This window comes from Rhynchophorus ferrugineus, unplaced genomic scaffold (assembly GCF_030347505.1).
Source record: "Rhynchophorus ferrugineus isolate W39M unplaced genomic scaffold, kcgeb_rfMv2 rfM11, whole genome shotgun sequence".
NCBI lineage: Eukaryota > Metazoa > Arthropoda > Insecta > Coleoptera > Curculionidae > Rhynchophorus > Rhynchophorus ferrugineus.
In genome coordinates this window covers 22,898,676-22,924,922 of record NW_027472590.1, presented here as the reverse complement: position 1 = coordinate 22,924,922, position 26,247 = coordinate 22,898,676, and the positions used below count along the sequence as shown (strand labels likewise).

At 31.7% G+C, this 26,247-nt stretch overlaps 4 protein-coding genes across 4 annotated transcripts; 2 read left to right on the top strand and 2 right to left on the bottom strand.

The window, feature by feature from the left end:
* Positions 1 to 199: 199 nt before the first annotated feature.
* On the bottom strand, positions 200 to 950 carry LOC143204487 (uncharacterized). The gene is made up of 3 exons (XM_076417033.1): positions 939 to 950; positions 487 to 883; positions 200 to 433 (listed from the first exon to the last, which is right to left on the bottom strand). The coding sequence occupies exons 1-3, from the start codon at positions 948 to 950 to the stop codon at positions 279 to 281; spliced, it is 564 nt and encodes a 187-aa protein (XP_076273148.1). The 3' UTR covers positions 200 to 278.
* A 3,299-nt stretch (positions 951 to 4,249) lies between these two features.
* On the bottom strand, positions 4,250 to 5,092 carry LOC143204785 (uncharacterized). Its single transcript, XM_076417589.1, has 3 exons — positions 5,051 to 5,092; positions 4,628 to 4,994; positions 4,250 to 4,572 (listed from the first exon to the last, which is right to left on the bottom strand). Exons 1-3 carry the CDS (start codon positions 5,060 to 5,062, stop codon positions 4,400 to 4,402), a joined length of 552 nt encoding a protein of 183 aa, XP_076273704.1. The 5' UTR covers positions 5,063 to 5,092; the 3' UTR covers positions 4,250 to 4,399.
* Positions 5,093 to 9,088: 3,996 nt separating this feature from the next.
* Positions 9,089 to 11,036, top strand: LOC143204420 (uncharacterized). The gene is made up of 3 exons (XM_076416950.1): positions 9,089 to 9,121; positions 9,178 to 9,565; positions 10,758 to 11,036. Exons 1-3 carry the CDS (start codon positions 9,110 to 9,112, stop codon positions 10,895 to 10,897), a joined length of 540 nt encoding a protein of 179 aa, XP_076273065.1. The 5' UTR covers positions 9,089 to 9,109; the 3' UTR covers positions 10,898 to 11,036.
* Positions 11,037 to 16,062: 5,026 nt separating this feature from the next.
* Positions 16,063 to 25,859, top strand: LOC143205347 (uncharacterized). Its single transcript, XM_076418597.1, has 3 exons — positions 16,063 to 16,162; positions 24,683 to 24,908; positions 25,516 to 25,859. The coding sequence occupies exons 1-3, from the start codon at positions 16,151 to 16,153 to the stop codon at positions 25,626 to 25,628; spliced, it is 351 nt and encodes a 116-aa protein (XP_076274712.1). The 5' UTR covers positions 16,063 to 16,150; the 3' UTR covers positions 25,629 to 25,859.
* The last annotated feature ends 388 nt before the right edge of the window (positions 25,860 to 26,247 follow it).

Here is a 26,247-nt window from a genome sequence, read left to right as displayed (position 1 = left end):
TAAACGATTATAAATATAACTTTAAAATATATTTTGTGGTGATACAGTTTTATTATTTTTTAAAGATTAATGAGTACCTTTGAAAATAATACATTAAAAGCTTAAAAAACTGAATATATTGGTTTTATTATTGCGATTTATAATAAATTATATAGTACAGGAATCATTTTTACTTATAAAAATTTACTAATATGCGTATCAATATAAAGAATTCGAAGCGCTTTCTTTTATGAATACATAACAGGAATATTTACATATTTTCTAGATATTTCGATTGTTTACCAATGACCATCTCCCCAAATTCCTACAGTGGGGATAGCACCAGCTGATACAGCTACAGGTCTAGCTACAGGTACACCATGAGCCAAACCGTGACCTGCAAGACCTAAGCTCAAAGCAGATGCTACAGCCAAAGGAGCAGTAGGTAGGGGTGCTAGGAAAATAAAATATTAATTTTAGGGTAAAAATTGTTTTAATTATACTTACCAACAACAGCAGCAGGAGCTACAGCTGGTCCTACTACGGTAGTATGTCTTACACTAGGTCCTACAACAGTAGTATGACTAGCGGATGGTCCCACAATGGTAGTAGATCCCGTAGAAGGCCCTACAACAGTAGTGTGTCCAGCAGATGGTCCTACGATAGTAGCAGATCCAGTGGAAGGTCCCACAACGGCGGTATGACCAGCACTGGGTCCAACCACGGTCGCGGATCCAGCTACAGGCCCGACAATGGAAGCATGTCCGACAGCAGGTCCAGCAAGTGCAGCTCCATGGGCAAGAGGACCAGCAACGGCTACGCCATCTCCTAAACCAAGACTGTGACTACCCCATAAACCACTTGGAGCAGCACACGCTACGGAGAGAAGAGCAAAAGAGGTAATCTATAAAAAAAGATTGCAATTAAAATTAAATAAATAATTTTGTACATCAGTTTACCAAATGGTTCATAATTTCAGGTATATTGGTTGTCTAACGCTTTTAAGCTGATGTTGCTATTCATTTCAAACTGTTCCTCGTATATATAGTTCAATCTTTGACCTTCGCCTGTCTAAATACCGGAATAGATAGTAAAAAATATTAACATTGTTGATGTTTGTTTAAGCTTTTGTCTATCTTCAGCAATACTCCCTTAAATTGCGTGAGCATGGAATATTCACATTAATTTCCACTTCCGTTGAAAAATATAAATTTATATCTCAAAATTATTTAAAGTACAAAAATTATTGTTTACATTTCTTTTAACAGCTTTCCTGAAATATTTAGTAGTTCTTTACTTTCATTTTATACTATTTTCACTCATATTACAGAAATGTGCAGATTCGGCCGGTTTCAGTTTGAGGGTGATATGTTTGATGTCGATTAAGTTGCTGAACAGTTTATGGGTTTTTAGGGAGCTGTATCATAACTTCGTTTTTATTATTCTTATTCCTAGGTCTTGATGCTAATCTTCACTTCATGTGCAGTATTGCTGGATTAGTAAATACCTTTTTCTTAAATAGTGGACTGAGACAAGTAATTTTGCATATTTGTATGTTTCTTATACTGAATTTATTTATATAAAGCTTATACTAATCTATTATAACATATGGTCTAAAAAGTTCTGTGCCTAATACATAGATCGCGCTAGTTTTAGTGCATTCACCGTTTTTTCAATTAGTACTAACCTTTTAAAAAGAGCTATAAAAATTTCATGATAGTCTACTTATAAGTTTGTGAGTTATTGTGTTAAGAGTGATACTACTTTTGTAACAACATCTTTGTAACATTTTCAGAACAATGTATCAAAAAATTTTCGTGTTTTAATTTTACACTTCTTCTTCTTTGCTTCTTGACAGTAAAAAATACCGCTCAACCGAAGCAATGGCTTCAAAAGTACCATGAATCCTCTCTATCAGAAATAACAACAAAACGTTGGTTTACTGACTTAAAACGTGGTCGTAGAGACACCGATGATGCAGACGTAGTGGACGTCCAAATGAGGTGGTCAGAAAACAAGAAATTCACAAAATCGTTTTGAATAATCAAAAAGTGAAGTAGCGTGAGTTAGCTAACACCGTACAAATATCAAAGAATTGCATTGGTTTTATATTACATGATCATTTGACTGTGACAAAGTTTTGTTCAAAGTAAGTGCCGCGTTTGCTCACTTTTGACCAAAAACAAGAACGTGTTGATGGTTCTGAGCTGAGTTTGACCATGTTTAAACATAACAAATCGGTATTTTAACATCGATATGTAATCGTCATCTGTGTTTTCAGCAACTGGTGAACCACGTTCAAAGCACAACAATCGACTGGATCGTAGTGTAATATTCATCGACTATCTTGAGAAGGGAAATACCATCAACAGTTAATTGTATATAGCATTATTGGAATGTCTGAAGACCGAAATTGCAAATAAACGACCACGTATGGCAAAGAAATTTTTTTTTGTTAGAGCAGAGCAGGAATGATTGTGTGGCTCGTGGTGAAAATTACGTTGACGAATGAAGGCAATTTTGAACAAAAGGAAACGGGTTTTATTTGCTATGCCTGGGACTTTTCAACTCCCTTGTTTTATGTGCCTTTTGATCAATGACCTTTTGGAATTTTTCTAGTAAAACCATAAATGTCTCACTGTATAAATTTTGGGATTTCTCTGCGAAAAACTGAGCTAAATTAGCTCCTTTAAAACCTTTAAACCATTAAGAGTTTGGTAACAACTGGGATTATATCTTTATGGTAAATACCTCAAAGCTTTTCAGTCAATATCTCTCAAGTATTGTCAAATTATTAAAAATGTAAGTACTCTAGCGTAACCGTAATGGAATATACACCTTTTTTTATTATTTTTTTCGCTGATTATTAATGGCAATAGTTCAAAGCTACTTTATGGTAGATAATTAGTTTCGCAGCGATGGCATGAAATCATCAATTGATAAGGTTGGAGCTCTGTTTTACATCGACTTTTTGTAATGAAAATGGGGAAACTAATTCTGGCACAGGTTCTCAGCTTTCAATACCAAAGTTTGCGTTGCAATTTTACAATTCCTCACTTTATAAAAATAAGAAAGCAAAAGAAGATGAAAATGAAAATCTTCATTTTATTTATATATTCCAATATCATTCAACTGGGTAAAGAATAAATGTTATCTTTGTAAATATTTTATATGGGTTGTTACTTCCCGAGACATTATACTGTAATTGCATTAAGTAAGTATTTCTAGAGATATACTGTGCAGGATGCCAGACAGGTAAATTAGAAACATTGTTAAATATGTTTATAAAATTCTAGTAATATATACAGGTCGATTCCACATCTCAAGAGAACATGTGAAGAGCACAAGCTGAATTATACTAGTTAATGAGTAGATGTTAAGCCCTGTCAGTATATAATAATCCTTTGCTTTACCAACTAGTCTTGAAGCCAATGTAAACCTATGGTGTTCATCTCTGGTATTCAGGACGTCAGAGAGATAAATTAGAAAAATTGTTTATATTATTTATAACATTTTATTTTAACATTTACTTTCTTATAGCTTTATGGCGGTATTTTGGGTCTCTCTAGGAAGACATTTTGTTGCCATCGCCTGACCACTAGTTTACTTGGGAAAGGAAAAACCCTATAAGAGGTCAATTGGTTCCAAGAAAAGGTTAATGTCAGATATACTATAGTTTCAGAGGGGGTGTGATATACACACCACCTTAAATAGGGCAAACCAATAGTTTTGCAAGCATTCACGGCAGTATTTACGACCAATTCACAATAAAGTATTCATGAAAATATTTATGAAATATCCACTTTGCATTGTATTGTAACTGTAAACAAAAGAAATATAAATAATTAAGAAATAGTTCATTTTTATTTAAACAAAGATATCGAATACCCAGGAACTAACTGATGTCATTTTCGTGAATCACTGATATCTGAAAGAACATTTTATTTTAGACCCTATTGAACCAGTGTTGCGGATATTATTTTATGAATTTAACAAGCAATTCAACATATACCACTTTAAAGATATCTATTTAAAAAACCAAAATTGGCTCTTATTGAATCTTATTTTTTAGTAATTGAATTTGCGGTAAAACTGAACTATTATTTTTAAAACCGATCTATTATTAGGGATAGAATATGTAATTTACGAGCACACTATTTTAATATTTTGAGTTATTTTTAAACGTGATCAAACTGTTAGTATTTTTCTAATAACCGGGGTACGATTGAAAATAATACATTACAAAGTTTGAAAATATATTGTTCTTTATTGTTGCATTTTAAAATAAATTATATGATACAAGAGTCTTCCTTACATGTAAAAGATTCCTGATATGTATGTTAACATAAAGAATTTGAAACATATTCTTTTACGAATGCATAACAGGAATATTTACATGCTTTCTAGGCATTCGGTTTGTTTACCAATGACCATGTCCATGAGCAAGGGTTGGTCCCCAAACTCCTTCAGCATGAATACCACCAACTGGTACAGCTACTGGTCCAGCTACAGCTACACCATGAGCTAAACCGTGACCTGCAAGTCCCAAGCTCAAAGCAGGTGCGGCAGCCAAAGGAGCAGTAGCTAGGGGTCCTAGGAAAAATATTAGATTAATTTTAGTGTGAAAAGTTGTGTTTAATACACTTACCAACAACAGCAGCAGAAATTACAGCCGATGTAGGATCGGCACTATGTGCTGCACTAGGTCCTACAATAGTATTATGTCCAGCAGATGGCCCCACAATGGTAGCAGATCCAGCAGATGGTCCTATGATTGTAGCAGATCCAGCTGAAGGTCCCACAACGGCGGCATGACCAGCACTAGGTCCAACAACGGCGGTAGATCCAGCTACAGGTCCTACAACGGAAGCATGTCCGACAACAGGTCCAGCGAGAGCAGCTCCATGAGCAAGGGGACCAGCAACAGCTACACCATGCTCTAAACTGAGACCATGACTACCCCAGATACCACTAGGAGCAGCACAGGCTACAGAAAGGAGAGCAAAAGAGGCAACCTATAAATAACATATTAATTAAAATTAAATTATCAATTTTGTATGATATATGTTACCAAACGGTTCATATTTTCAAATATATTAGGTGTATGCAACTTTTAAGCTGACTGTGATTTAAAACGAAATTGTTCCTCGTATATATAGTTCAATTCTCGACCTTCGGTAGTCTAGATATCGGAATAGATTGTAAAAAATAGTGATATTGTTGTGTTTTTTTAAAGCTTTTGACTGTCTACACTAATACTCCCTTAAATTGCATGAGCATGAGTATATATCTTGAATATGACCTCATATTAATGGCTGTAATTATTGTATTATTCACTTCCGAAATAGGTGTTGTTTTTAAACTGGGAATATTTTACTCTGTTTTACCCTTTTTCAAATATAAATATGTTAAATTTCTCGAATTGATTTGATTAATTTATTAATTATATTTTGAGTGATAGGTTGTAGTTGTTTATTTACTTGATTAACGCATTTGATCCTATGCTGCCGTACGTTCAAAGGTTTCAGATTCTTCGGTCTTATGCTTATGCTGATGGCTATGTAATTGAAACAAAGAAATACATATAATTTTCATAGTAACTAACAACATTCAACATAGTAACTAAGTATGACGTAAAAAGCAGTCAATTACTAAACAGTCGATAGTCGATTTCAGTCGATAGTTCCCAACACTAATTTTAAGTTACTTAGATAAAGTTTGTTATAGAAATATCCCAATATATTGAGTTTGTCCAAAATAACAGTGAACTGACATCATGACGATATCGGATGAATTTCCTATATATATATATATATATATATATATATATATATATATATATATAGGGCTTAATCAGGCAACATTGTTTGAATTAAAGCTTCGTTTTTGATATTTTTGATTGCTCATAAACAAATAGAGTTTCTAACCAGTTGATTCAAATAAGAAGGAGATATGGGGTTCTTCTTGCCAGTAAATTTCGATAGAAGTATCGACACTATAACACACTATATAAAGTTTTTGCGATATACCATTACATAAAGGAACCTTATCTTGTTTGTAGTTTGGAAAAAAGTTCAATCCAAATATTATATCACAACTCTAACCTGACTATTGTGGCTGTATAATTAACTGCAAGTTAAGAACTTCGATAATAACATATATGCATCGGGTATAATGTTAAAATAAATTATATTCTATAACATTATTTTTGTTCATTATTTATTTACATTATATAAAATAAACTAGAAAGTTAATGCGGCAATATTGAGACGTGATTAGATGAACTGAATTCACTGTTTTGTTGCATATATGTGATTTACATATAGTATATATGAGTTAATATGAAATATATTTATAGGATTATTAAAACACTTGCACTATTATTTTATTTTTCGCCATAATTCATTCTATCATAAGATTTAATTAGAACATCCCCATAATTGAATTCCATAGGTATATATCGGTTTTAATATTTGCTTGATAATTTTAATTTTCTTCCCAGTAATGATACATTTTCCAATATTTCAATTTAATTTCATTCATTTTCCTTTTAACATATTCTTCCCAGTGAAGTTTTGTATCTAGAGTCGTTTCAAGCTACTTAGCGTTATTGGTATATGGAACGATAATATTATTTTTTATTATTGGTGTTTGTGAGGACTGATTATAGCTAAACTGCACATGTACAGACTTATTTTGATTAATTTATTTGCTTTGTACTCCTTTTAATTCAGACAGAGAAGGGGATATATATGGATATTAGTATTTATTATTTAATTGGTTAAATGAGTATGCATTTCTGTATAATTGTTTATTGTATTTAGCTTTATATTAAATTAAATTATTTTTGTCTATATATATATATATATATATCTATCTATATGCCTATATATATATATATATATATATATATATATATATATATATATATATATATATATATATATATATATGCCATGTCTATCTATGCCATATATGCATATGCCTATACTATTTTTATTTTAATTATGACAGTGCATCGGTCCTTATATTCGTTTTATTATTTATTTTATTATATTATTTAAGGTCTAATAGATCAATTGAAAAGTCCCCGGCCTACCATAGTAAAACACATTTTTAGGCATTTTTTTTTATTTAATGTAATTCCCTTCAAGGGTGATACACTGATTATAGCGACCATCCAACTTTTCGATACCATTTTTGTAGTACGATTTGTCCTTTTTTCTTTGAGATCTGAGAACAGGAAATAGTCGCTGTGGGCAGATCTAGAGAATACGGTGGACGAGGAGGAAACTCGAAGAACAATTCATGGAATTTTGCCATCGTTTTCACTGACTTGTGACGACACAATGCACGTCTTGGTTCATTCGGCAGTTTTTCGTCGATTTCGTTCTTCAAACGGTCCAATAACGCTATGTATAATTGCTGTTTATGGTCCTTCCTTTTTCCAGGTAGTCAATGAAAATTATTCCATGCGCATCCCAAAATACAGACCCTATAAGCTTGCGATCCGACTGTTGCGTTTTCTCACAGTCACATGTAAAAACTCAGGTTTATTAATCTTCATAATCTTCAAAAACTGCTCCGAATCATCAACTCGTCGTTCTTTTTGGTCAAAAGTGAGCTCACGCGGCACCCACTTTTCACAGAACTTTCTTATACCGAAATATACATGAATGATATAATGTACACGTTCAGTTAATATCTTTAGAGTGTCTGGTATATCATTCAATTTGAACTTATGGCCATTACAATTATTTTGTGGATTTTTTAGTGAAATTCCTTTTTATCCATTTTTTGTTCACAATAATAAAAGTTGCTTCATTCAAAATGCTTTGATCCGACAGCTGTCAAATTTATATGTCTTCTGAAGCTTAGGGCTAACTAAAAAAGATATGGATTTAATTCTAGTAGCGCTATCTATGTGCCAGGCAGGGACTTTTTAATTGATCTGTTATAATGTTACTGTCAATGAAATCGCTTCACTTTTCAGTATGTCATTTTGTCAAAGTGTGAATAAAAAAAATTAGTGCGTTGAAAATGTCTGTATTTGTACCGAGTAAATCGCATTTATGGGAAGTTTTACATTTTACCTCAAATTAAAGAAAAGGCGCATCGAATGCTGTGTGTATCTTATAGATGATCCGTAGATTTTAATATGACTACTGGTTTTGATGTTTTAAATGTGTTGATTTGGGAACCAGACACAATTAGCGTTCTGGACAGCCAAAAATTTGGAAGATGATGATTTGAATGCATTATACGATGAAACCACCAAATATGAGCTAAAACACAACAATGTATTTCTTTAGTATGACAACGCTCGAATATATATTGAAAAATGGAGGAAATTGTACTAGGAAACATTAAAATGGAAAGTGCTATACCACCAGCCGTATTCTCCAGAGCTTGTTCCTTCAGATTACTACGTCTTTCGACCTATAACATGTTTGGGCACCACTTCACTTCTTATATACCAAAAAATATCGTTCTTTCGAGATGGAATACATAAATTGCCAGAAATATTGGAAAAGTGGTCGCTATCGATGAACAATGCTATGAGTACAATACGTTGTACTGTTTTTTCGCAACAAAGCTTCAAATTAAAAAAAAATCTTTAAAACTAATATATAGGCCAAAGATTAATTTATTAGTTATATTTATTTTAAAATTTATCTAATAATGCATGTATTAAATTACACTATTGGTAACACAATTAGAAATATATTAATGATTGGAAATTTCTTATGTTATTTTAGTATATTGATGTATAAGTATATTTGATGCACTTATTGTTTGTAAGACTATTTGTGTTGTATTGTAAAAATATTTAAATAATGAGCCTATAAAAATAGGCGAATTTTTATTACTTAGTAATGTTTTCTGTTAATAGATGACATATTGCTGACTTTCTGATTGTAGTTTAAGGACAATTATTTTTAAGGATACCAAACAAAAAAAAACAGAAAATATATTATACAATAGGGTCAATTATTGCATTTATCTTTCAGGCGATCTGTTCCGTTTTTGGGCGATCGAAGGTCAGATATTAATGTATATATACGGAGGATACCGCATATTCACAATATAGTTCACTTGCAACTGTAAGACAAATAAAACATTTCACAACATGAACCGTTTGGTAGAGTATAATTTTTTAAAGCGTTAATTTGAATTCATAGTATACTATATTTTTAGATTGCCTGTTTTGCTTTCGTCTCCGTAGTCTACGCTGCTCCAGGTAATCTCTGGGGTAGTCACGGACTCGGTGGTTTGGGACATGGTGCTGTCTTGGCTGGTCCTTTGGTGCATGGTTCTGCCCTTGTTGGACCTGCAGCTGCACCTGTTGCCGTTGTTGGACCTAGCGCTGGTCATGCTGCTGTTGTGGGACCATCTGCTGGACATGCTGCAGTTGTAGGTCCTTCCGCTGGACCATCTGCTGTTGTAGGACCATCTGTTGGACATGCTACAGTTGTAGGACCATCTGCTGGATCTGCTACCATCGTGGGACCTTCCGCTGGATCTGCTACAATCGTAGGACCTAGTGCAGGACACGGTGCTGTTATAGGATCATCTGCTGTTATTGGTAAGCCTATGTTTTTTACAAATTATATCTCACATAATATACTACTATTGTTGTAATATACTACTATTGTATTTGTATCACTTATTATAATATAATAGGTCATGTGGTCTGGTTTTCTTTAATCTTATGATTTCTTGCGAATTGCCAGTAGTTGTATTGTCACTATATTGCTGTGGCTTTTTGCAGGAATTAAGTTCACTTTATGTTTTAAGACGAAATTTTGGACGATTTGGTAAATCCGTTTGATTTTGAGGTCGTGGATTAGTTGGTTTGTTGGATTACTATTACCATCTTATTTATATTACGTCGAATTGGAACTGTTTCAACTAACTAGTGCTGCGCTTTGATTTTGAATCTGCTTATTTTTTTGTCTAACTAATATTTACAATTTAGCCTAACATAGATAATGTTGCGAAAGTTCAGCCGAAATAAGTTTAAATTTTAAAAACGCCACATACAATTTGTCTTTATAGTCATTTAAATCTAGGTATATATCTAGGAAGACCCATCGGCCCTATCTTAGTAATACTGTTTATGTATTAACGCTGCTGTTTATACATTAAATGTACCTCACTACACTACACTACACTACACAAGATCAAATGATTTGATTCTTTTGAGTCTGTGTCCTATTCTGATGTTAACAAGAGTTACAATACTTTGGTATTGACATGACAATGGAGTCTGTGCTCATGTCTTTTCAATTCTTTTGATTTCCTGGGTTATAGTCGGAATCTTAAGGAGTCGGTGTAAGTAATAAGCTATGTGGTGCTCCAGTAACACTCCTCAGGACTCTGTTCAAGAAAGCTTGTATTGTATTTATAGTAGTTTTTGCGGAACTATGCAAATGTTCGAATCGAATTCCTATCTATATAGGTTGCAATTTGTTGCTACTATATAATAGTAGTAAATAAAATGTATTGATAATTGTGATTTTCTTGCAAGTACGATACCTTTTCCTATATTTTAACTTATATTTCCTTTTCCTTTTTACATGTTTCTGTGATATTCAGCGTTGTTATATGGGATGATGTTATTATTTATTGTTAAGGGTGCGTTTTGATTATACGCGAACTGCACATGCACAGATTTACATTCGATTATTTTTATATTTCAATTTTGGGTATAATAATTTAAATTGTCACATTCCTGTTGAAATTTACGTCTTTTAAAATGTTTTTAATTTTTCCAGGATCTGTCGCTGCTGCTCCTTTGGTTGCTGCACCTGCTTTGAGTTTGGGACTCGCAGGTCATGGTCTGTCTCATGGTGTTGCTGTAGCTGCACCAGTAGGAGTTTGGGGACCAACTGCTCATGGTCACGGTCATTGGTAAATTAGCTAATTCTGCAAAGAAAATGTAAATGTTCTTGCTCTGTCATTCTCCGAAGACTATGTTTTGAAATACACCATGTTGTATCCTAGTATGTATATATCAAGACATTTTTACAAATCTTTTATGTAATATATAAATAAAATACTGCCACAATAAAATAAATCAATTATTAAAATTAGTTACGTGTTTATTTCTTAATTATATTGATTCTAAACAGGAGATCTATCATGAATTGGTTTTAAAAATATTACAGTTGTAAATCATATACAATATTATGATTTAATATTGGAAATTATATACCAGCGAATACAATTAGCAACCCAATTTTAACGTCATCTGCTTTAGCGTGGACGTGAATTATTGCTCACCACACATGTTTAGAAACGAATATAGATATTTTTCACTTTCCATTTTATTTACCTTCATACCTTTCTTATCTCAACAATAACTTCTAGTAATGATGCAATAATTTTAATAAACAGATAATATATTATGAATTAGAAATAATTTATTTGTTTCTTAATGTAAGGTAACTTCAAATTAGTATATATTCAGCAAGATTTTTTCAATGAATACAGACAGTGGCGCTGTCGAAAGGTATTTATAGCCAATTCAAAACAGCAATTTATCCACTTGACCTGTCAAAACGTTGCAATGTTGCCGCGGTAACTCTGAGTTTTAGTATATTTTGACTTTGATGTATAACAAAATTCTAACCCAAATGAAATAATAAAACAAAAATGTTTTGTGCTATAATTTATTTTAATATTATAGTACGTCTAATGCACATATTATCGAAGAACTTAAAACTACAATTAGTTATACAGCCACGATAGTTAGAGTTGTTTTATTATATTTACATTAAACTTTTTTCCACACTAGTATAGGTAGAGTTCTAGGTGCGTTTGTATGTACTATTATGCACCGAAGGCCTAATCCACCTAATTAACAATTATATATCTGAGTAATGTATTTAACTTTCATTAGAGAGCATATTTACCTTTTACGCTTAGTTCTTGTTTCCTTAGATGCAATACTTCCTTGAAAAGTCATTTTGATATAATTATATTTCTCCTTAGTTTGTTCTGTTACTACTTGTATATATTTTTATTGATAAAACTACATTTAATCACTGCATTCTCCTTTACGTATTTGCGATATCTGCAAAACAGTATTATTTCTCTTATATATTTTAATCAAATGTTCATATATATTCTGAACAATAACCCACAAGCTTTCAAGCTCTATAGTACAATTTCCTATAGCTAAAGTATATTAATTGTATAGTGACCTTATAGTGGTATAGTTGTTTCCTCACTCATCACCCTGTCTTGGTAATTGTCAGCATTGTATCATAACTCAACATTCATAAAGATTTATTCAATCACTGCCACTTTCAGAAATACTAATCAAGTGAATAACTAAGCTGTTTATTCTCAATCTATCAAAACTTGCTTACTATTCGACTATTTGCTATTATATGTACTTTAAACCATTCCTTAATTACACCCTTTGTTGATGCACTTGTTGAGATCTTCTCCAGCAGTGTACTATGATATGGTGCATTGTACATAACAATACCTGATGGTTCTTCCAAGGTCATTAAAAGCTGATTTTCAAAGTACTGCAAAACAAGTTATGGTTCATTTCTCCATAGCAGTCACCCTTGTAACATTCTGAAATATTTATTTTTCATCTAAATATACAAATTGATATAATAATTCTACCTTGATTTTATTATATGTTTTTAAAAATTGTATTCTTTTAAAAACAATGTTTGGAAGTTCTATTTAACCCCTTCGTGGGTTATCTTTACACCACTTAAATCCCATGTTACCCAACAGTGTAAATATATAAAATATAAATAGTAATAATAAAATAATAATAAATAAATGCCAAAATATATTTTGCCTCTTTATGGGTATTTTCTCGACTAACAATTTTCTCTGAAATAATTGTATTAAATTACGTTTCGATTGAAAAAACTACTTACTGTTTATTTACTGTTTTTTTCGTATATTTTATCTCTGATACAGCTAATATCAAGCTGATCTTGGTTCGTCACCTGTTTCGCATAAAGACGATTTCTTTTTGGTAAATTTAAGGTTATATTGATTTTTATTTTTTGAGATATTTTAGTGACCGTGCCTTTACTAATATTCAGTGCAGCTGCAACGCGCAAAAACTATTTTCAATAAAAACCGCGGCGATTTCATTATTATTTATTAAAACAAAGCTTCGAAACAACGTATGCTGGTTTATAATTTTGCAGACGTTTGAGAAACGAGCAACTTTTGCAGGCTCTTTCGGTTACATGTTCGAACTTCTTTAACAGCATCCTATCTCTTTTTTGATAGAATAAAATGAGAAGGAAAATCTTGTCTGATTGTAAAACAATTTACAACTTTCGACAGGCACATATAGATGACGTGCGTCACTACTGTTTTGAATAGACTATGTATGTATAGTAGAATATTGTAGATATGATGGTGGTGTCATTTGTTTATTGTCAAAAATTATTGTGCTATGTAAATGAAGTTTCAGGTAGGTAATTTTTATCAAGATTTGTTTTATTTGTCTTTAGCTTATCGAAAATCGTGTTGTGTTTATTGATATGGGTGGTTAAGTGAATGCCAGTGTCATAGAGTAATAGAGAGGAAAATCAATAGGTGTCTTCAAAGAAAATTTTCGCAATATCCCATATTTAGATGATACTAAATAGTAATTTGATAGTTTAGTAGAGTTTGATAGATATAAAGATTAATGAGTTAGGCACCTGTAAAGAAAATATTTTTGCGAAGGCATTTCGTTGATGAGTAAAATTGAATTGTTGCTTGCTTTTTAATTTTGCTTTAATCCGCCAGTTACTTTAATACTGTTCGAGATGTTAATCTACTTTATACAAATTAGAACTAGAATCCTACTAGAATACAAACAGCTTTCTACTAGAATACAATTAGCTGTTAATAGAATTACTGAATGGACTTAGAATTGGCGAATGGAAGTGAATGTCGCAAAATCTACACTTGTAAAATACACATATAAAATATAGACTAAAAATAGATTGCTGGTTTTGGAGTCATTTCGTATGCGAGCTCAGCTGAATATTTGGGGGGCATAAAACTGCGATTCCAAGCTCAAGCAGAAAGAGCATGTTAGGAAGAATCGAAAAGTTGAACTAACACTCCACAATAAATTTTTATTATATAAGAAAATCCTGAAGCTGGTGTGGACTTATATTTATGTGATACTGTCTATCACTTATGTGATATATAGGGTATCTAACGTATAATCCAACGTTACCAAAGCAAAGTGCTCGGCAATCGTTAAAACTCCATTGTGCATTAGAAATTAGGACATCCAAAAAGATGTAAAGGTACCAATGGTCAACTAAGAAATTAAAAGGTTTTAGAAAAATATCAAGAAAGATTGCGTGATCACAAAAAGTTAATGTATTAAAATTTCTCGACAACCGTGGACTTGGATGTAGGTCAAAAAGAGACGAGCAATTTCTTCTCCATTTTATTTCATTTTATTTCCGTTAATATATTTTTTGTGAAATATCTGCTGTAATTTTAAAAACATGCCGAGGGCACCAGTTGAGGTATATCCAATTACAATATGAATGAAATATTACTAAGTAGTTTTAGCTACTAACTAGCTGTGATATGATAAATAAATGTAATTTGATTTTTGATGATTTTCTGAGCTTCTTAAACTTCTGAACATTTTTGGCTCTGTGCGTGACGCATTATCATCCTGGAATATGACAGTGTTTGGAAACAGTATGCTAGTTACTGTAGAGCTTCATCGTTGAGGATATATTTATTCGCAGTAATTCGACCAATGGTATGAATAAAAGGACCTGCTAAATACCATGCTTTTGCCACCCAAATCATAATAGATTATAATGGAATCTCTAGTTCTTAACTATAGGAAGCAGGCAGCTCGAATCGAAGGGTCTTTTAGGGTTCTCTATACATAAACTCGACTTTTTGTAGCAAAAACGTAATACGATTTTTCATCAGTTCGTGCACCATTTTTGCAATTATGGAGTCAAAGTTTTGAGATCGTTCCACTACTTCTTTTGTAGTTCAATTTTAGGTTCAGTTTTAAAGCATTTCGCAATTGCTACTCTCAAACGTTAGCATTTTGGAGCTCACGCCGTACTTTTTTATTGAAACAATATTACTCAAGTGAGTGTTGAGTTCTGCTGTTAATATTGCTACAATATTTTTATTTTGCCTAATCAATCCTTTTTAAGGTTGGCCTCTATCCATTAACTCTGGGTTTCGCCCACTATTTTTCTTTGTTGATGATGTTTTACTATTATTTGTGTTTACTGACATTATGGTGGGTCATGTCGCTCGTGAAACGTTAATTAATTCAGCTGTTCTCGCCACAGTCGCTCCAGGTAAGTGAGCACCAACGAAGCGACCCTCTTTCGAAGTCTTAGGGATCCTACAGTTCACCAATATCTTGTTTTAATGACCGTAAAACAAAGAGTATCATACCCTGAAATATAATCATATAACCAACAGATATGACATATTAACAAAGCAATAGATACGCGTCGCTTTATTTTCACGGAAGTAGTGTTGCCAACAAGCAAGAATATTTATTATATTTCATAGTGTCCACATTATTTTATTTATCTGCTCCATAGTGTGTATAGTGTGCTTCTTGACTTATTTATCATATATGTAGATTTGGCTCATAAATTATAATTCCCGATAATTATCTAATCAACTAATTCCACAAATCGACTTAAATATTATATAATTACTTAATAATTAATAATAAAGAAATATTAATATTAATGAAGATAACAATAAATTATATCATTTTACTCTAAAATAATTACTTCAAACAGTACAGCAGTCAGTTAAAGAAGCTTGAAATTATATTCATATAGTACAATATTTTTAACTAATTAGTTTATATTTAGTTTTTATTTATATTTTTATTAGAATTATAAAGTATTTATGAATATGTATACTGTTATTTGTTTTGCAAAGAATGGTATAAACAATGTACAGGTGCCCTTGTTTACGCTAACACGATCAGGTATATGTAAATACAAGAAAAACGGAATAATTTCAAATTAGATAACGTTTAATAAGGCTCTTTTAGGCAGGGTTATTTGTAAGTCTTTACACAATCAAGGTCAACATTTTATCTATATATACAACGTGTTATTGTCGCTAGGGCATAGACAGTTGTTAATCAAATCACTAACCCAGCTCAATCAAAATGAACTGCTTGGTAAGCGATACATATTTAGTTTATCATTTTATTGTTATATATCAAATATTATAATAGTTTTTACATTTATTTTTATAGTCTTGTGAATTTATAGAAATATATTAGACATAAGAGTTAGTTTTAAAGGATTATTTTCTAATTTGAAGCATTATTGTTAGGAATCGGTATAATATATTTTATTCAAAGCACTGTCCAGCGATAGCCGTTATTTTTTGTCATCTTTCAGGCAATTTATGGATTCAATCTTGGAAGAACGATATATCTTCTGATTCTATCCACGCATATTTTAATTTTTTGTTATCCTCATAAGAAGTTAAGCACTGGTTATATAGATTTCGACTCATATATGGGAACAAGTTGTAATCAGAAGGAGCACGGTCTGGAGAATACGGGTAGCATAAAACTGTACATATTAATGTTTGAAAGTATGTCTTGCACACGTTGTTGTGTTCCTCGCTCGGATTCAACACATCAGTTCGTCCCCGAATTTTTTGGCTGTCCGGAATGCTTCTTGTCTTAGGTGTCAAAACCACTACTTTTGAAGCGTCGAAACCAGTATTCATATGTGGAAACGATGGAGCAAGTAATATTTTTCTTCTAATCGGAATAAAAAATAAAACTTCACACTTTGACGAAATGACACATTGACGGTGAAAAGACAAGCTTCCGAGGCTCGAACATGAATTACAATAATCCGATGCGATTTAATATAAAGCTACATAATCTGTTGTATGTAAATCCTTTAAAATTAAATTATAGGCTTGATGTTTTATACAGTAATCAATAAAACTTCTGGTCAGTCTGCCGTGTGAAAAGTCCTCTTGATGTAAGACGATGAAGGCCTGCTAATCCACAATTTGGAAAGGTCTTCACTGTTCGAACTGAAATACAAGAAATAAAATTTAAATTGTGTTTTTAGCAGTCAATATTATTTACTCATTATTCACATGAAAACAATTTTTTTTAATATTAAAGTAACATATCATATCTCATCTTTAATTATGATCTTTATTAAAATTGTTACAATATCAAAAATCTTAAAACTGATAGTTTTGTGTGGATATCGCCACTTCGGATTACTTTTAATAGATGGCGTTTGTGGAACTAAATGTAATGTCTTTATATATTTAAAATGGTTTTTAGTGTTTTATTTTTCACAAAAGAATAAACGTTGAGAATTTTAAAATGAGACTTAGATTAAGATAATTTAGGCACTCCTCCCGATAATTTATTTGTAGGTTTGAACTTGGTGGTTAGCTTTATTCCAACACTTAGTTTAATGTTTTTCAATTGACAGATTCAGAAGGACGTCTTCAATAGTTGTTAAGATATTACCGCTGATAATTTCACAATAATAAATATATTGTTAGATTTACTACATATGTTATTATTGTTCTTCAGGTTCAGACCTACAATTTTACACTCAAACTTAACTCCACGTAAGTTAGAAAATTAACACTTTTTTATCTCCGGTAAGTCCATTGTTGTCAAGCAATTGAGTCGAGCGTTTCCATTATGTAGCTATCCCACCATCTATTGTTTTGATAAACAGAAAATTCACACTTTCAGTCCATGAAGAAGCTGAAGGATGTGTTGAGCTAAAAGAGATTGAGTGAAAAGTTGACTTTCTCCAAATAAATCGAAATTTTCAGTGCAGGTTCTATATTTATGTTGTTAAAATTGATTCGTTTAAAATTGAATAGCGCAAGCTTGGTTGGCGCAATGGTAAAGGCGACAAGACGGTCTACCTTATGTTGCGAGAGTCTTGAGTTCGAATCCTGCTGGGGCATGTTTGTAAAGATCACAAAGGCAAGACCGCAAAATCCGACAGTAAAAATGATCCCAGTTACGCCAGTAACCAGGCTGTGTAAGATCAGATGTTTTCTGGGATGATTTCTAAGTTGCTCACTCGCTAGTCGGCCTAATACCGAAGATCATGGTTCGGAGCCCACGTTAAACTGTAGGTCTAGTCCAGATAAATCATAGTTGGTAAAACGAGGCTTTAAAACATAAAAAAAATTAAATAGCGTATTTTATATTTTTATAGTAACATAATTAATCTCGTCGGGAATGTTAATTCCATGATATGTGGAATGTTTTTCTTTTACATCCTATTCTATTTGTATTTCAAGTAGCTAATTTTACTTATATTATTACATAACTAATTACGAAAACCGAATCACAAAAAGAAATATTACAAATTAATTAATACTTATGTAAATATGACTAATTATGTATTTGATATAAATTTTGTTATTAGATTTATGAAATTATTTCTAAATTTAATGTTGGATAGTAAACATCGCTTAGTCGGGGACATAACGTTTATAACCTGTTCTTAGTTGAATCTACACTAATGAGATGAGAGAAAGCTTTATGAAAAATATACGATATTTTATATCAAAAAATGATATTAAAATATAATATGGTTTAGTAATAGATTTCATATAATTTTATAATATCAATAAGGTCGAGGAAAAAGTAATTACATTCTTTTATATACGATATTTTATATCAAAAAATGATATTAAAATATAATATGGTTTAGTAATAGATTTCACATAATTTTATAATATCAATAAGGTCGAGGAAAAAGTAATTACATTCTTTTTCATGTAAATTTATTCACATTGTTAATTAATGTTTCGCTTTTTTTTGAGAATTCTTTGCCAATTTCTTTGGTCAAACTGTGATTCTGTCTTTGTGTATCTTCTGAGATTTGCGGTTGAAAAACCGGGTTGGTTCTTACAATGTACCCCATTAACAGGGTTTTGTAGAAACATAATAGCAGTAGAACAGGACAAAATGGATGCCTCATCATTTCTCAGTTAATTCTTTCAATTTTTGGTCAATTATAAAATTTTTTTAATATTCTAGATATTCAAGAATTTATCTAATGGGCAATAAGAATCTTTTGCGAGTTTCATTATCTTCTTCTAAATACTATTCTATGTGTCTATAATTCAGGTCGGATGGACTATTATTTAACAAGTTTATTTTGGTGTACTGACAATTTTTCAAAGAGATGTACACTACTATTTTAAATTATATTCGTAATGGGTTCCAGGAGGATATCAAGTTGATTTAATATATTAGATATGCAACGCAGAGTGAGGAGGATTAAACAGAGCCACTCTGAATCTGAAGTATAGCTTAGTTGGATTTGCTATTAGTATTCCATAGCTAGATACCATAGTTTACATAGGGCTTAGTATTGATTTATGTAGCAATACCTTCTCTTTTAAAGGTACTTTTTATGTTATGCTCTATAAATTAAAACATTAGGTCCAGTTTAAGCTCAGTTTAGTATCTCTTTACGACCTTTAGCTTGGTAAATCAGCTGTAAACAAGGGGAATAATATTAATCAGTATGGAGAATTTGAATATATTAAATTTAGTTCAGGGAATTCGTCATTCTGTCTGATGATAAAGTATCTATCTGTGAGGTGTGATTATAGTAGCAGGAAGTGTAGATAGGGCAGAATTGTTTTCACTTTTACTTGCGTTTCAGTGTATTAAAAGCTCAAATAAGTTTGAGAAAGGAAGAAAAATACAAACGAGGGCTTTGCTCAATTATTTGGAAAGTTTTTTCGAAGTTCTAACGCTATTATTGAACGCGAAATTGAAATACTACTAAAGAAAAAAACATTACTTTTTCCCAATCCCTGTATTCTTTTGAATTATTATTCATGTATATGTTAAATTTAATTATATGTTATTTTTGAATTGCCTATCCTCAAGCCAAAACGTTTCTCCACATCTTTCAGCCAGAGCGTATCGCCTCTGGTTTTCAGTAGCTGTCGCCCAAAGCAGTTTCACCTTATTTCAAAATTACGAAGCGCAATATCCGTTCATATCTGCGAAACGCAAGAAAATACTTACCCTTCACTGTTTCTCAATTAAGTTTCCAACAATACATGTGCCACTCGGAACTTATAACAACTGTTGTTTTAATGAAAGCGATTCGCTTTCAAACTAGATCATTATTAAAAGTAAAAATCAGAATATGTATTCATTTCAAATCTTGCATTACATTTTTTTTTATTTATATGTGTGATTTCTGTTAAACATTAATCAGTTAACTAAAGGTTTTCATATTTAATGATGTAAAATATGTAATATTAGTACAGGAAAGGTTTATATGATAAGAAAATATAGAATAATTCCAAGAAAAATAATAAAAACATACCAAGTGTTACTGTCACTATCAACGATAGTTTCCCCGTTACAAGTATGTTTTCCTTTCGGCCATAAGAGAGAAACTATCAACGTTAAAACGCCATTATTTAAAATATTTAAAATAAAACTTAAATTACAAAGATTAGACAGGTATAATGGCTAGTGAAGACAACCTTCAACTATCAAGTGCCGTAAAATATGCACTCTCTTGACCAGATGTTTAAATATTCTTGAGGGTTCGTAAATACTTGATCAGATGTCTTCAAGGGGTTGAAACATATTCTGGATGGCTATTGGCATCTGCACTTCCTTATCTAAAGTGTTTAGTTCCGTCCCAAATATGCCTGTTTTCAATGGCTCCAATATTTCCCAGTTAATTTTTTCAACTTTTGTTCAATTGTCAAATACTATTCTATGTGAGTATAAACCAGGTCGTTTGGTAGACGACTATTGTTTGAGTCTATTTTTGTGTACTGACAATCTTTCAAAGAGATGTGCACTACCATTTTGGATCATATTCTTAATGGGTTGCAGAAGGATATGGAATTGAATTGGTGTATTAGAGATATCACGCAGGGCAAGGACGATTGCACAGAGCTACTCTGAATCTGTGATGTATGTTTTAGTTAGATTTGCTACTAGTATTCCACAAATAGATACTATACTCTATATAAGCGTAACAAATGACCTATTACCTTGTCATCTAAGGATAGTCTTTACGTTATGCTCTATAAATCAACATATTACATTCAGTTTAAGCCCAGTTTCTGACGCTTTGTAAAATACTTTTCTCCCAAATCAAACGCCAAATTACTGCTCATGATTGTTAATGTTTTTTGTGGGACAATAGTTCATAGGACATTACATTATGTTTTCAACCTCATTCGAAATTAGAAGGAGATCCCTGGTGGTTGATATTAGCTCTTTACTATATGACCAAACCTCCGTACTATCAGCCTATGTTGCCACAGTATCTCTTTAGGAATTTTAAATCGGTATATCAGCTACAGGCAAAGGGAATAATAATAGTTACTACAGAGCACTTGAATATATTAGATTTAGTTCAGGGAATTCGTCAACCTGTTTGATGATAAAGTATCTGTGAGATGTGATTATAGTAGAAGAAGAAGATAAACAAGCTTGAGAAAGGAAGAAAAACAATAGCTAGGCAAATGAAGGCTTTGCTCAACTATTTGTACAGGTTTTTCATAGTTCCAACTTTGAGACCTGCCAAACGAACTATATTTACTTTATTGATTGAAAATAACAACCTTTTTTCCCAAACACTGTATTTTCTTGAATAAATTATTCATGGTATGTTAAATGTTATTTTCGAATTACCCACCCCCAAGCCAAAACGTTTCTCGACATCTCTTAGTCCGAGCGTAACGCCCCTTGCTTTCAGTAGCGGTCGCACTAAGCAGTTTCACCTTATTTCAAAATTACGAGGCGCAATATCCGTGCATATCTGCGAAACGCACAAAATTACTTTCTCTTCACTGTTTCTCAATTAAGTTTCCAACAATACATATGCTAGTCGGACCTGATAACAACTGTTGTTTTAATGAAAGCGATTCGCTTTCAAACTAGATCATTATTAAAAGTAAAAATCAGAATATGTATTCATTTCAAACCTATTATATTACTGATTTTATTATTCATATGTGATTTCTGTTAAACATTTATCAGTTAACTAAAGGTTCTCATATTTAATGATATAAAATGTCTAATATTAGTACAGGGAATGTTTACATGATGAGAGAATAAGGAATAATTGCAAAGAAATAATAAAAACATACAAAGTATTACTGTCACTATCAACGATATGTCATAAGTGTTTTTTCCTTCCGATTCTAAGGGAGAAACTGTTAAAGTTAAGATGCGTTTATTTAAAGTAAAACTTAAATTACAAATATTAGACAGGTATAAATGGGTAGTGAAGACAACCTTCAATTATCAAGTGGCACCAAATATGTAACTCTCGCTCACTCTCTCGACCAGGTGTTTAAATATTCCTAAAGTTTCGTTAATACTTGGGTATTCTGTGATTTGTGTGTAGAATAGCCCGTATGTAGCATACTGAGAAAGGAGACTAACATAATGTTTCTAGGGAGGTAATACACCTGTAGAAACCTAATATAAACCCTGAGATTTAAATTTCCCACAGGTTTCCCAAATCAACATTCTTCCCGTTATATATTTGCTTATTTACACCAACAGATGCCTTCAAGGGATGCCTTTTGGCGTCTGCACTTTCTTATCTCAAGTATTTAGTTCCATCCCAAATTCGCCTGATTTCACTGGCGTATTACAATGTTTTCTTCTTGGTGGCAACTAATGTTTTACTGGCTTTTACAGGATCTTAAAAATGAGCTATCTGGATGATCCAAACCAATGCATATAGGTTTCCAGTATTTTTGCTGTCATAAATAAATCTGAAATGGATTTATGTAACTGTAACTTAAAATCTCAGTCTATATAAGTATCTGATTTTTTGAAGCGAGATTACTGTTTCAAGAGATATTTGAATAAAAAATTGTTCCCATCAACGTTTCTTGTAAATTTAAAAGAAAAGAACGACAGAAAGTGTCAAAGATCTTCCAATTCATCATCAGATTAACAAAAATATATGCTAATTTATATAATATATAATATATAATTATGTAAAATTTTGATTATAAATAATGAATAGGTATAGAAATTAAACTGAGTTACTGAAATTAATTTCGGTTTGTATAAAATAGGTATATATGTCTGAATTTAGTTTCTCTAAAAAGGTTGAACAAGTTGGATCAATTAGTGATTTAAATGAACTTAGCCCTTATCAAGGTAAACAATAGGAAAATTAAGGTGTGGTACAATATGAGCATTGTATTTTAATAAGTGAATGGATATATGTTTTAGAAAAATATTTCATTATTTACAATTGATTGTAAAATACATACATATGCTAAATTCTGAACAAAGATATGGTAAAAAAGTGTAGTGATTTTTACATTGGTTTGTAAATTTCATATAATTTATAAAATGAAAATTCTAATTGATCACAAAAAATAGTCAAAGCTCTATATATAACCCTTAAAAAGTAAAACGATATAAATTTGATTAAATTATGATACTAATACATTTATTGCGTTCTATTGACCATAAATAGCAATAATGTAATGAAAATTAGTATCCTGAGCTAAAACTACTCCAAATAAATCTCAATTTATATATGTATGTAAGTTGTTGTCCCCAAATTAATACTTCAAGAGATAATGGAATAAAAATTGCTTGTACTGTCCTTATTAATTAACATTTTCTAGCAATTCACAAGAAAAAACGACAGAAAGTATCGAAATTGATACATGGAAATTAGCCTTCAACTAATTGTCTCCATATATATTATTGTAAAATATGTGATATAAATAATGATAAACTTATTTTGACGAAAACACGCACTTATGTCTGAATTTAGTTTTCCTACAAAGGTCTAACAAATTTGTGGTTGAAAAAGTTGAATCAATTGAATTCAGGTTGTTGAACAATATTATAGCGAACAATGGGAAAATGAAGGTCTATGTTAATAATTGAGTGAGTATGTAACCATTTAGAAAGTAATAGTGATATTAATTAGGTGGCTTTCCTAAAAAATCAAGTCCCAAGAACAAAAACTATACCATGTTTTATTAAATTAAGATAATGAAAATTTATGGTGTTTTTTCGGTCATGAATAGTAGTGATGTCATGCAAATTGATCATGTAGTTTTGAAGTAAAGCTGTTCAGCAGAAAGTTCACTTCATATATGTTTGAGATTTAGTTAACTCAAATAATTGTTTCAACATACCTTTGAATAAAATAGCATTGCCAGCCAATTCAAACATCAAAAAGTGCAGAAAGGCTTCGAGTTCTAGTTATTTACATCTTTTTAATATACTTTGACAGATACTTTACACAAATAGGTCCCGTAAATACTATTGTGTTATGTTTCCATACTTTTCATCATCTTCAGCTTGAAGCAAATATTAGACATGATTTTATATGAATTGACTGATTCACTAGTCTCTTATAGGTTTCTTGAAGTCGTAAATTCATACTAATAAGCCACAACTGAGTCATGCTTTAAAATTGATCCAAGTCACGCCATGGCTCAAATTCAGACGATACTGTGAACTAAACTCATCATATAATCATAAACATTTCGAATGCACTTATTCCGTTTCACTATCAACCCGCCGTTATTGAAACACTCTAGTTATATGTTAGTGCAAATTATTCATATCGGTTTTGATTGGTATATAATTAATCAATAATAGTATTTATTAATTCGTAATAATTGCATACTTTTATTCCATCAGTTTATTGCCCTGGCTATAATATCTGCAACCGCTGCTGCCCCAAATGGCCACTGGGGAGGACACGGTGTTGGTATTGTGGGCCCATCGGCTCATGCTGCTCTCTCTGGACCTATTGCTGATCATGCCGCAATTGTAGGACCAGCAACCGGTCATGCCATCGTACATGGACCACGAGGTGACCACGCAGCTGTTATTGGAGCTGTTGCTACTGGTGGAGCCATCGCAGGTCAGCTAAAAATTAAAATTAAATTATTTACTTATATTTATATAAGTATATATTATATTTGAATTATAAAGCGCATATCCTACGATAGACACTTTTGGTTTAACAGTTTTTAATGTGCATCGAATTGTACTTGTAACTTTACTGAATTAGATCAAATTGTTTTACTCTCATTGATATTTTGACTAAGATATCATTATGTAGGAGTATGTATTCATGTCTTTCGGCATAGTCCTTAATAACGTTATCGATAGCTTCAATCTTCAGATCACTATGCAGATTGTCGTTACGAGTGTACCAAGGAACATCAATAATACCTCGCAGTACCTTTCTGAAATCTTTATATGATATTTCTATTGATTTCGCGGGTATAACCCCTAAAAATTAGGTTTTAATAGTTTTGCCACTTCTTGATATATTTCAGGTTTGAAAAAAATGAGTGTTGCTCTTGTATTTCTTGTTAAAACTAATTTGGAACCCTTCTTCTTTATTTTTGAAGTTAATAACTTACATATATGTTTACATGATTTTGTAATTATTTATTATAATATATAGCGAGAGTTCTTTTTTTTATTACTTTTTACAAGTTCAATTTACGCTTTGGTTTTAGGACCTAGACTCGGGGGACTTGGGGGACTCGGAGGACTTGGAGGACTCGGAGGTCTAGGAGGAGGTCTCGGTGGATTAGGTCATGTGCATGGTCATGGACATGGTCATTGGTAAAATATTGAAGCGATATCGACGAATAAGGCCCTGAAGTAAATATTCCTAAAATAGTTTAATCAAATGATCGATGATCTTTGATTAAAAGGTATTTTAGGAAATTTTTACACCAAAAAAACTTGCTACCATCAACGATATAAACCCATTTACTTTATTTATGTTTTTAATAAAAGATAATGTCAAAATTTCAGAACTACGTGTATAGTGAATAAAATTGTAACTGCAAAATAAGACGATGTTTTTAATTAATTACCTACCTTTTTGATCAATACCAATTATTACATTCATCATTTATATACAATGAGAATGATGACAATAATAGCATGATTATTATCCGCGATATTAAGTTAAATCAATGCAAATATAGCACGTGGCTATGACTGAAAAACTGGAACAAGTGCTGAAAAATCTACCAAGAAAGATTTTATTATCATAAAATGCACCAACTTATTAAAAATTAAAAAATAATCAAAACATCTCCGGGTGTTTGGAAAATGACTGAGGTTATGATGATTCCGAAATCTGAAAAAGGATCAAATGCATTCAATTCTAACAATCCAATTTCAGTGCCACCAGAAATACCCAAAGTGTTTATTGATTGAAGAACACCATTTATTGA